The 12,876-nt window shown below is 41.6% G+C and overlaps 1 protein-coding gene across 1 annotated transcript in view; it reads left to right on the top strand.

The window, feature by feature from the left end:
- The window catches only part of gmds (GDP-mannose 4,6-dehydratase), a 180,878-nt gene extending 168,381 nt beyond the window's left edge, over positions 1-12,497 (top strand). The window contains exons 10-11 of the mRNA XM_061883749.1: positions 6,145-6,213; positions 12,120-12,497. Of these exons, the coding sequence (XP_061739733.1) occupies positions 6,145-6,213; positions 12,120-12,182 (132 nt within the window). The 3' untranslated portion in view covers positions 12,183-12,497. The remainder of the gene's footprint in view (positions 1-6,144; positions 6,214-12,119) is intronic.
- The last annotated feature ends 379 nt before the right edge of the window (positions 12,498-12,876 follow it).

Below are 12,876 nucleotides of genomic sequence, written 5' to 3' on the forward strand. Positions count from 1 at the left end.
CGGGATCTGAGCCAAGGATTTTGTTGTGGCTTGTGCAACCCTTTGAGACACTCGTGATTAAGGGCTATATACCATATTTTTCTCACTATAAGGCGCACTTGAAATCGTTTCATTTTCTCAAACAACCTGCTGCGCCTAATGTACGGAATCATTTTCGTTGTGCTTATCCACTTCGAAGCTATTTTATTTGGCACATGGTGAAATAAGTGTAACCAGTAGATGGCAGTCACAAATAAGAGATACGTGTAGACTGCAATATGACTCAAGTAAACAACACCTACATTTTTTTGTTCCATTGAAAATAAATAACATTACACACGGTGCTCAAAAATCTATCAAAGTGTTTTAGTACGACTTTGGTAAGCTATGAAGCCGCACCGCTTAATAGGATAGGATATGGATAGGTCTTTATTATCATTGCACAAGTACAACGAAACTAATGATTGTACTGTGCTTCAACATACGAGTATTATTATGGTGTGTTTAAGATAAGACATATTATCTGGCGTTTTGTTTTGCAACATTATACAAAAGCGACTTGTATTACCTTCTGGTACCTGCTGATCTGTATGTCAGTACTGCATTAGTCCTGAAAATTTGCGCGCATTTGCCTTTGTGGTCTGTGCCAACTCCGTAGTCGATAAGCTTCTTTTTTTTCCTCTATCTTCTTGTTATGGGACATTCATGCTCCGCTGTTGCTATTTCTAATATAAAGTAGTGGAAAGGTCTTACTTATATCGGTCAGTAAACTCTCTATGAAAGCGCTAAAACATACCGGTGTAGTGAGTGTACATAATTCACCCAAGGAACTTTTAGAGACGGTTTTTCACAGGACACACGGGTGTTGTCATTGCACTAGTGAGTCACGGATGACGAGATGCTGCTGCATTATTGATTTAAGTAAAGTCTGTATGTCATTAAAACAGTTAGCTCCATCTTCTTCTGATACTTCTTCCACTCCCATCCTTGCACGCTACACCACTACAACAAAGATGATGGAGAAAAGACGCTGCCGAAGGTGAGCTACGTAAATAAGACCGCCCACGAAACGGTGCATCCGGGAAGCGACTGTCAGAAAGCGGCTTGAAGATGATCTGTAAAACATAATCTATGCAACATTTTGACCAAAGAACCACCATCACATGTTATGTAGACCACAAGGAAGTGTTTTCAATTTCCAAAAAAAAATTATAATAGTAATAATAATGACTCCTTAAAGCCCCCTATAATCCGGTGCCCCTTTTGTATGAAAATAGACCTGACGAGACCCGCTCATCGGCAGTGCACCTTTGAATCAGATGCGCCGTATGGTCCAAAAAAAGGGTAAATAAACTTCTATTAATTGATTGAAATGGCTTGTGTTTATTAAAAATAACCCCGCCCACCTCACTATACAGACGGTTCAACCAGCTGACTCAGCAAGGTTGGATTTTAACCCAAAAAAAACCCTGGAATGTGCAGCAACCGCTGGTGCCTTGACAATGGAAAACATAAGCTGACTCTGAACCGTTGCAGTGAAAAAGGAGTAAAAATGGGGCCAAGTCATTTATTATCGACAGCCAAAGTGTGAGAATGTAATTATTTACAACTTTATTATTTACATACGGCAATTCCTGCAGGGGGCAAACGGAGGCCTGTGTTTCATAGAAGAAGGCAATAGTCGAATCCTCTGAACTGAATCATCAGCTGTTCTTACCCTTCAATTTGTCTCCATTTTAGTCATTGCGTCAAGTTTCACCCCTTGCCACATATACAAAACCCAAAACCAGTGAAGTTTGCACGTTGTGTAAATCGTAAATAAAAACCGAATACATTTATTTGCAAATTCTTTTCAACTTATATTCAATTGAATACATTGCAAAGACAAGATATTTAATGTTCAAACTGAGATACATATTTTTTTTTTTGCAAATAATCATTACCTCACAATTTAATGGCAGCAACGTATTGCAAAAAAAATTGGCACTGGGGCATTTTTACCACTGTGTTACATGGCCTTTCCTTTTAACAACACCCAGTAAACCCCCATAACATCACAGATGCTGGCTTTTTAACTTTGCCACTAGAACAGTCCGGATGGTTCGTTTCCTTTTTGGTCCGGAGGACACGACGCTCACAAAAACAATTTGAAATGTGGACTCGTCAGACCACAGAACACTTTTCCACTTTGCATCAGTCGATCTTAGATGAGCTCGGGCCAAGCAAAGCCGGCAGCATTTCGGGGTGTTGTTGACAAATGGCTTTCGCTTTGCATAGTAGAGTTTTAACTTGCACTTAAAGATGTAGCAACCAACTGTAGTTACTTACAGTGGTTTTCTGAAGTATTCCTGAGCCCATATGGTGATATCCTTTACACACTGATATCGCTTTTTGATGCTTTACCGCCTGAGGAATCGAAGGTCATGGCCATGCCGCTTACGTGCAGTGATTTGTCTGGATTGTCTGTATCTTTTGATGATATTACAGACCGTAGATGATGAAATCCCTAAATTCCTTGCAATAGCTTGTAATGAAATGTTGTTCTTAAACTGTTGGACAATTTGCTCACGTATTTGTTCACAAAGTGGTGACCCTCGCCCCATCCTTGTTTGTGAATGACTGACCATTTCATGGAAGCTACTTTTATATCCAATCATGGCACCCACCTGTTCCCAATTAGCCTGCGGGATGTTCCAAATAAGTGTTTGATGAGTAATCCTCCACTTGCTCGGTCTTTTTTGCTACTTGTGCCAGCTTTTTTGAAACATGTTGCAGGCTTCAAATTTCAAATGAGCTAATATTTGCAAAAAATAGCAAAGTTATTTTGCAGTCTATTCAAATGAATATAGATTGAAAAGGATTTGCAAATCATTGTATTCTGTTGTTATTTACGATTTACACAACGTGCCAACTTCACTGGTTTTGGGTTTTTTACACAGAGTTAATATTTTTGGTGGATGCCGCACCACAGGAAATCAACTGAGCAAAAATCTGTTTTTTTTGCTGCTGGGAAATCATGCACAAACACAAACAAAATGATCCTGTCTATTTTTTAAATAAAATACCCTGTGTTTAAGGCAGATCGTATTTTACACCTTCAAAGATATGGGTGGTATGAACCTGAAGTTATCTGGTCAAAGGTTTTCAGATATAATTTCACTCTTTTGGCACGATAAATGAGGAGATGCCGTTTCTGGAAATTCGAAATCAAGGGAATCTGTTACAGGCAGAGCCTGGGACAGCTATTTGGGGGCCTGTTTGATCTCAGACCTGAAACGGTGTGTGAAGCAGGGCATTAATGAGTGGGAGTTTGAGTGTTTGTGAATTTGTCGAAATAGGATTTGTTGCTGCTGTGATGTTGCTTAATTACAAAACAGTCGTTTTGTAAGGCAAAACTGTTGTCTTTTCCACAAGTTAAGTTAGCGCCGTCACAAACGTCGGTGGTGGATATTGACAGTTGGCGAAGCACAGATACATTTCACACCCCTACTTTATACACGTTTAAAGCTATATCATTTCAACAGTTTTGTATTCATGACAATAAAGGTGAAGGCATAACTTCATGAAATAACTGTTTTTTTTATTTTTATTCTGACTGAGGAACATATTTATGGGGAGTTTCGAAATAACGTCCGACAGTCACGTAGCTTTTTCCTTCCTCTAACACAAAAAAATCCAAACTATCCAAGTGCAGCCCGCCAGCATCTCAAATCTTATTATCGTCACGGTATTTTTAAATTTGCTCCAATTTTTTAAAAAGTACATATACATATATCTTTTACAAGTTTTATTTAAAAATAACATATTCAAAATGATGTACTTTGTAGAAGAAACATTATTATAGAGAACTGTTTTGTGTTCCTAATGTAAAAATTAAATGTGCATAGGAAAGTAACATAAGCAATATAAATAAAGTATAACATGAATAAATAAAAATACATATAAAATATGAGGGCTTCACGGTGGCAGAGGGGTTAGTGCGTCTGCCTCACAATACGAAGTTCCTGCAGTCCTGGGTTCAAATCCAGGCTCGGGATCTTTCTGTGTGGAGTTTGCATGTTCTCCCCATGAATGCGTGGGTTCCCTCCGGGTACTCCGGCTTCCTCCCACTTCCAAAGACATGCACCTGGGGATAGGTTGATTGGCAACACTAAAATCGGCCCTAGTGTGTGAATGTTGTCTTTCTATCTGTGTTGGCCCTGCGATGAGGTGGCGACTTGTCCAGGGTGTACCCCGCCTTCCGCCCGATTGTAGCTGAGATAGGCGCCAGCGCCCCCCGCGAACCCAAAAGGGAATAAGCGGTAGAAAATGGATGGATGGATAAAAATATGAAAGATGGTCATAAGTTGTAACTGCACTTTTTATCCTAGTATACAAAAATAGTGTTTATATATAAGAGATCACCACATATCAGAGAACACCTCTCAACTATTTGAAAGTTTGGCAAAAAAAATATGAAAGTGCTGCTATCTTGCGCAAAGGAATGTACATACAGTAGCTGCGGCATCCAACTTGCCCGTTGCACGCCCACTCTGTAAATAAGGAAAATGGCAAATGTATTTTTATCGTTATTGCAGAAAGGGACAAGCGGTAGAAAATGAATGGATGGATGGATAGAAGCTGATTATTATACTGACACAGACCCAGTGACACACAAAACCGTATGTATTTTAAAATCAAAACACTTTGCAGTGTTTCTGATGGGATTTGTTTTTAACATGTTTTAGAAGTAACTTAAGTAGAAGTGGTCATTAACAGCACAAAACACAATAACAGAAGTACATTTTGCTGTGCTACTGTATAGCGGCCAATAACACGTAACTTTTGGTAAGACTTAAATAAGTGTCCAAGTGGAGGAGTTCAAGTACCTAGGAGTCTTGTTCACGAGTGGGGGAGGAGTGGATCGTGAGATCGACAGGCGGATCGGTGCGGCGTCTTCAGTAATGCGGACGTTGTATCGATCCGTTGTGGTGAAGAAGGAGCTGAGCCGGAAGGCAAAGCTCTCAATTTACCGGTCGATCTACGTTCCCATCCTCACCTGTGGTCATGAGCTTTGGGTCATGGCCGAAAGGATAAGATCACGGGTACAAGCGGCCGAAATGAGTTTCCTCCGCCGTGTGGCGGGGCTCTCCCTTAGAGATAGGGTGAGAAGCTCTGCCATCCGGGAGGAACTCAAAGTAAAGCCGCTGCTCCTCCACATCGAGAGGAGCCAGATGAGGTGGTTCGGGCATCTGGTCAGGATGCCACCCGAACACCTCCCTTGGGATGTGTTTAGGGCACGTCCAGCTGGTAGGAGGCCACGGGGAAGACCCAGGACACGTTGAGAAGACTATGTCTCCCGGCTGGCCTGGGAACGCCTCGGGATCCCCCGGGAAGAGCTAGACGAAGTGGCTGGAGATAGGGAAGTCTGGGCTTCCCTGCTTAGGCTGCTGCCCCCGCGACCCGACCTCGGATAAGCGGAAGATGATGGATGGATGGATGGATGGATGGATTATTGATTAACGCTGCCGTTGAATTAACTTAATGTGGTTAAGCACAAATGTTGTTAGATATCTCCCAGGCACATTCTGATTGTGAAAGAAATGCATTGCGTAATTATTATTTTGTTTAGTATAGCTCCAAATGTGTGTATTTGTAGTTGATCAATTGGAACTTAAATATCAGATCTTCCTTCTTTCTGATTTCATCAGCCTTCTTGAGGCGTTTGTGTGTTTCTCACAATGTGGGTCAACAGGGAAATGGAGAAGAAATTTGACAAGTTGAGGAAGTACAAAGACATTTGATTTTTCTTAGGTGGTCTTAGACATGGTCGCAGAGGGTCTTAAACCCAACTCCAAGAGGGAGGAAGAGACAAAGCAACTAAGAGGCTGTTGGGACATGGCAAGAGGAATCATGAGTGGATTATCTTGGACCAGGAGTTACACTTCCAGAACCCCACAATTCATCATGGTCTCTCACTGTCTGGTCATCGATTGGTGATGGGAATCTGAAAATGGAGATTAATGGCCAGCGATACGCCTCTCTTTCCTCCCCATGCTCTTGCCTTGAACTGAATTTTGTACATATTTACTGCTATACTCATGTCAATTGTCCTATGCATGGCCTAATTGATATACACGATACCATGTTGCTGTTGTCCTAACTTGCCCCTCCTCTTTGTCCTAGGATTACCTGCAAGGTGACAGCACGAAAGCACATCAGAAGCTCGGTTGGAAGCCTAAGGTCACTTTTGAGGTGCGTTTGAAAACCCACTAATTATCAAGAGTGGCAAGGTGTCAATCATTTTTTTCCTATACACTGACAGAAGTCCAATCCAATCCAATCCACTTTATTTATATAGCACATTTAAACAACAATAATGTTTCCAAAGTGCTGCATAGCCATGTTAAAAACAATATTATGCTCCACCAATGACTGAATAAAACAAAAAATGAATAAAAATAAAACCAATAAAAACAATATAAAAACAAATATGATTAAAAACTATTTTAAAGGGTAAAATCAATTAAAACAGTAAAATAAAAATCAAAGTGTATAAAAAACACAGAGGACAACAGAGGACAGAGGACCACACAACTCACGTAGTGTTAAAAGCCAAAGAATAAAAGTGGGTCTTAAGACGAGACTTAAAACACTCCACTGTGGAAGCAGTTTGAACATGGAGCGGCAGAGTGTTCCAGAGCTTAGGGCCGACCACAGAGAAGGCCCTGTCTCCCCTGGTCTTAAGTCTGGTCTTGGGCACCACGAGCTGGAACTGGCTCTCGGACCTCAGAGCGCGCGCAGGAATGTAAATTTGGATGAGGTCCGAGATATATTGAGGTGCCAGTCAATGTAAAGATTTAAAAACAAACAGCAATGTTTTAAAATCAATTCTAAAATGAACAGGGAGCCAGTGCAAACTCTGAAGAATTGGGGTTATATGCTGGCGTTTCCTGGCCCCTGTTAAAAGTCGTGCTGCCGCGTTCTGGACTAACTGCCACCGGGAGAGAGCTTTTTGGCTAATGCCAGCATAAAGTGCATTGCAGTAGTCCAGGCGACTTGAAATAAAAGCATGCACGACTTGTTCAAAAAGGTTAAAAGATAAAAACGGTTTAACCTTTACTAAAAGACGAAGGTGATAAAAACACGATTTTAAAACGCCATTGACTTGTTTGTCTAGTTTAAAATCGCTGTCTAGAAGCTCATGCAATGCAGTGTTGAAAGATCAGTTCATATTTAAATGAGAACAGTCTTGTGTCATATTGTCATACTCCTAATGCCACACAGTCGTGTATGAAAGCACATGATCACAGGTGCACTTTTGTGAGCAGAGATATACCTTAAAGGGGAAATGCACTTTTTAGGAAATGGTGTCCTATCACATTTATATAGCGCTTTATTAGACATGCACCTGGGGATAGGTTGATTGGCAACACTAAATGGGCCCTAGTGTGTGAATGTGAGTGTGAATGTTGTCTGTCTATCTGTGTTGGCCCTGCGATGAGGTGGCGACTTGTCCAGGGTGTACCCCGCCTTCCGCCCGATTGTAGCTGAGATAGGCGCCAGCGCCCCTCGCGACCCCAAAAAGGAATAAGCGGTAGGAAATGGATGGATGGATATACCTGGAATGATACCAAAAGATGTGTTACATACGCATTTTTTACATTGGGAATTCAGGCAAACATACTCCTTTTTTTTTTTAAATATCTTGATTTGACAATTTTGCTGTGATGAGTACCACTATTAAGGGTGTTTCCACGCTGTTTGGTCAAGTGTGAACATAGTCCAGGGCCAAATGGACAAGCTCAAACAGGCGGACCAAGACCACCTGACAGTCGGGTGTGTCTCCACTTGCCAGGGGATTCTAGTCCTAAGTGAGGCTGTCATGCCTGTGAAGCAGGTCTTATGTTTGATCGTGCTATGTTTCGTTTTTGGACATTCAGCCTTCCCGTTTTGCACTTTCTGGTTTGTTTTGTTACCATGACAACTCATTGATTTTCACCTTGCCCTCCTAGTCACGCCCCGTCCCTCAGCTCTCACACCTGTTTCTGATTACCACGGCCAGTACTTAAATAAATAAATGGGTTGTACTTGTATAGTGCTTTTCTACCTTCAAGGTACTCAAAGCGCTTTGACACTACTTCCACATTTACCCATTCACACACACATTCACACACTGATGGAGGGAGCTGCCATGCAAGGCGCCAACCAGCACCCATCAGGAGCAAGGGTGAAGTGTCTTGCTCAGGACACAACGGACGTGACGAGGTTGGTACTAGGTGGGATTTGAACCAGGGACCCCCGGGTTGCGCACAGCCACTCTTCCACTGCGCCACGCCGTCCCACTTAAGTCATTTGTTTTCTGTTCCTCGGCCTGGGAACTTTGCGAGTGCATTTTGCCTTCATGCCTGCATACTGCTTACTGCTTGCTGCACATCCTTCATGCCCTCGATCACCTGCCACACACCTTGCTGTTCATGCCTCTTGTTTTTGTCACAGTAAGTGTTTTGTTTTAGTTGTTTATAGCCATGCCATCGTGCTGTTTTTGTTCATAGTTCATTCATGCCATCGTGCAATTGTTTTTGTTTCCTGTTTGTATTTTGTAGTCTAGTATTATTACTCTTTGTGAGCGCCCTTTGTTTGATTATTTTTTTGTACTTAGTGTATAAATGAATAACCATGTACCTGAACTCACGCCTGGCTCGTCCCATATACCCTCTGAGTCGAAGGAGCAAAACCAATCCATGTCATATTCCTGACAAAGGCAAGTGTAATCGCCAACGGACAGACAACCTGAATATGATGACCATAGCTGGGAAATCAATGGCAACACGCTGTCTGACTGCAGCACATATCCCGGAATTGTATTTTTACATCTTTAAATGATTTATAATTTCTTAGTTACCACTGGTTAAAGGATCTGCCATAGAAAGCAAAGTCTTATGCTCATTTGTGACCCAGAAAGTCATGTTGTTTTAGGTAAGTCTTCGAACCATTGCACCATGGGTGCCCACACTTTTTCTGCAGGCGAGCTACTTTTCAATTGACCAACTCGAGGGGATCTACCTCATTTATATATATCATTTATATTTATTTATTTATGAAAGACACATTTTTGTAAACAAGTTAAATGTGTTTAATGATAATACAAGCATGTGTAACACATATAGATGTCTTTCTTTCACGAAGACAAGAATATAAGTTGGTGTATTACCTGATTCTGATGACTTGCATTGATTGGATTCAGACAGTAATGATGATAACGCCCACATTTTCAAATGGAGGAGAAAAAAAGTTGTCCTTTCTGTACAATACCACATGAAAGTGGTTGGTTTTTGGCATCTAATTCATCCAGCTTCCATACACTTTACAAGAAAAACATTGGCGGCAAATTCCGTAGCTTGCTTGATTGAAATTCACGGCACCCGATGGTCTTGTGAGATGACGCTGGCTGCTGCCAGTTCATTATTATGAAAAAATGACAGAGAGGAAGGCGAGAAACACTTTTTATTTCAACAGACTTTCGCGCCGTCCCTTCCGTCAAAACTCTAAAGGCCGACTGCACATTTCCTATCTTCACAATAAAAGCCCTGCTTCATGCTGCCTGCGCTAACAAAATAAGAGTCTCGGAAAGCTGGCGTGCACAAGTGATGTGCACGCCCGCTTTTTGAGGGATCGCTTGTGCACGCCAGTTTTCCGAGACTCTGTATTTAGTTAGCGCAGGCAGCATGACGCAGGGCTTTTATTGTGAAGATAGGAAATGTGCAGTCGGCCTTTAGAGTTTTGACGGAAGGTACGGCGCGAGAGTCTGTTGAAATAAAAAGTGTTTCTCGCCTTCTTCTCGGTCATATTTTATTAATAATGATCTGGCAGCAGCCAGCGTCATCTCACAAGACCCTCCGGTACCGTGAATGTCATTTAAGTGACGTCTTGGTGAAGATTGATGATCACTAATTTTTAGGTCTATTTTTTTTAAAAGCCTGGCTGGAGATCGACTGACACACCCCCCGCGGTCAACTGGTAGCTCGCGATCGACGTAATGGGCACCCCTGCATTACACGTTCCATACGCCATCCAATGGTGGCACAACTTTATGCATATGATTAACTGATAGCATTGTACAAAACCCAAAACCAGTGAAGTTGGCACATTGTGTGATTTATAAGTAAAAACAGAATCCAATTATTTGCAAATCTTTTTCAACTTATATTCAATTGAATAGACTGCAAAGACAAGATGTTTAATGTTCGAACTGAAAAACGTGTTGTTGTTTTTTTGCAAACAATCATTAACTTAGAGTTTAATGGCAGGTACACATTGCAAAAAAGTTTGCACAGTGCCGTTTTTAGCTCTGTGTTACATGGTATTTCCTTTTAACAACACTCAGAAAAGGTTTGGCAACTGAAGAGACCATTTTTTGAAGTTTTTTTTAGGTGGAATTCTTTCTTATTCTTGCTTGATGTTGCAGCTAAAGTTGTTACAGTCCGGGGTCTCCGTTGTGGTATTTTAAGCTCCATGTTGCGCCACACATGTTCAATGAGGGACAGGTCTGGACTACACGCAGGCCAGTCTAGTAATTGCACTCTTTTACTATGAAGCCACGCTGTTGTAACACATGCAGAATGTGGTATGGCATTCTCTTGCTGAAATAAGCATGATAATGTTGCTTGGATGGCAACATATGTTGTATATGTATGTACCTTTCAGCATTAATGGTGTCATCGCAGATGTGTAAGTTACCCATACCTTGGGTATTAATACACCCCCATACCATCACAGATGCTGGCTTTTGAACTTAGCGCCTATAACAGTCTGGATGGTTGTTTTTTTCTTTGGTCCGGAGGACACGACGTCCACAGTTTCCCAAAAAATTTGAAATGTGGACTCGCCCGACCACAGAACACTTTGCCACTTTGCATCTGTCCATCCTCGATGAGCTCAGGCCCAGTTTGTTTCTGGGTGTTGTTGATAAATGGCTTTCGCTTTGCATAGTAGAGTTTTAACTTGCACTTCCAGATGTCGCGACCAACTTTAGTAACTGACAGTGGTTTTCTGAAGTGTTCATAAGTCCATATGGTGATATCCTTTACACACTGATGTCGCTTTTTGATGCCATCCAAACAACGTATTTTGCATGGACGCCCCTGCTTATTTCAGCAAAGCAATGCCAAGCCACATTCTGCACGTGTTACAACAGCGTGGCTTTGTAGTAAAAGAGTGCAGGTAATAGACTGGCCTGCCTGGAGTCCAGACCTGTCACCCATTGAAAATGTGTGCCGCATTATGGAGCCTAAAATACCACAACAAAGACTGTTGAATAACTTAAGCTGTATATCAAGCAAGAACTGGAAATATTTTTACCTGAAAAGCTTCATAAATTACTGAGTGTTGTTAAAAAGAAAGGCTGTGGTAAAAATGCCCCTGTGAAAACTGTTTTGCAATGTGTTGCTGCCATTAAATTCCACGTTAATGATTATTTGCCAAAAGAATATAGTTTCTCAGTTCGAACATTATATATCTTGTCTTTGCAGTGTATTCAATTGAATATAAGTTGAAAATAGTTTGCAAGTCTTTATATTCTGTTTTTATTTACAATTTACACAATGTGCAAACTTCACTGGTTTTGGATGTTGTACTTACTATATTTACTGCAAATATATCCATCCATCCATTTTCTACCGCGTATTCCCTTTTGGGGGGGGCGCTGGCGCCTACCTCAGCTACAATCGGGCGGAAGGCGGGGTACACCCTGGACAAGTCGCCACCTCATCGCAGGGCCAACACAGACAGACAGACAACATTCACACTCACATTCACACACTAGGGCCAATTTAGTGTTGCCAATCAACCTATCCCCAGGTGCATGTCTTTGGAAGTGGGAGGAAGCCGGAGTACCCGGAGGGAACCCACACATTCGCGGGGAGAACATGCAAACTCCACACAGAAAGATCCCGAGCCTGGATTTGAACCCAGGACTGCAGGACCTTCGTATTGTGAGGCAGACGCACTAACCCCTCTGCCACCGTGAAGCCCCTGCAAATATAGTACATTGATAAAAGCAAAGCATAATCAAGGATTTTAACATCAGAACAGATGTTTCTGTTTGTTAGTCAACTTGTTGTCCTTCCCTGCTGACATTTAAGTGTGATCTGTGTCTGCAGAAGCTGGTGAAGGAAATGGTGGATGCTGACATCGAGATGATGAAGAAAAACCCAAATGCCTGAGACCAAACCGTACGCCGTCTATTTTAGTGCACAAAAAGGACCATGTTTACTTAATTTCGCCTTGAAGATAATTCCAAATGAAGTTATGGTGTATGTTTGATCTTTGTTTTGTTTTTATCAATTATGGCATTTTACTCCAATCATTTAAGTTACAGTGACGATTAAAACTATTACCTGGGAAACGTGAATCAATGTAAAAATCAATGCGGGTTTTACAACTTGTATGTGCTTGCATGCAGAAAGACACAATATAGTCTGAGAATGCAATTACAGAAGGAATCACATTGTTTGAATAAAGCGATCACAAAACAGTAACCGACTTGCCCGACTCGGCTCCTGTCGTTTCCCTCTAACCGTGTTGCTTTTCTAACCCTTTTATTTGTCAGCACGGTGCACTCTTTTATCGGACAGGCAGTTGTTTACCCTGTGTGGTCTTAAACCGAGGTCACTTGATGTAGGGGATGCATCCAGTCCAGACTGGCTCAAAGGTTGGTTAAAATTGTAACTTTTTTTTTTTCAAAGACAAATTAATAAAAAACACTTTCAATCGGTTTTGTTCATAAGTGAGGTTCCTTTTGTTCAGGGGTGACCAAACGGAGTTTCACAGCTCAGATACTCTTATTTTATTTATTTTTTTTCCACTGCAGCTGGTTTGGAGTAGGATTTCAGAGGTTTGTTTTCCATTGCCGCAGCA

This window comes from Nerophis ophidion, linkage group LG22 (assembly GCF_033978795.1).
Source record: "Nerophis ophidion isolate RoL-2023_Sa linkage group LG22, RoL_Noph_v1.0, whole genome shotgun sequence".
Taxonomy (NCBI): Eukaryota; Metazoa; Chordata; class Actinopteri; order Syngnathiformes; family Syngnathidae; genus Nerophis; species Nerophis ophidion.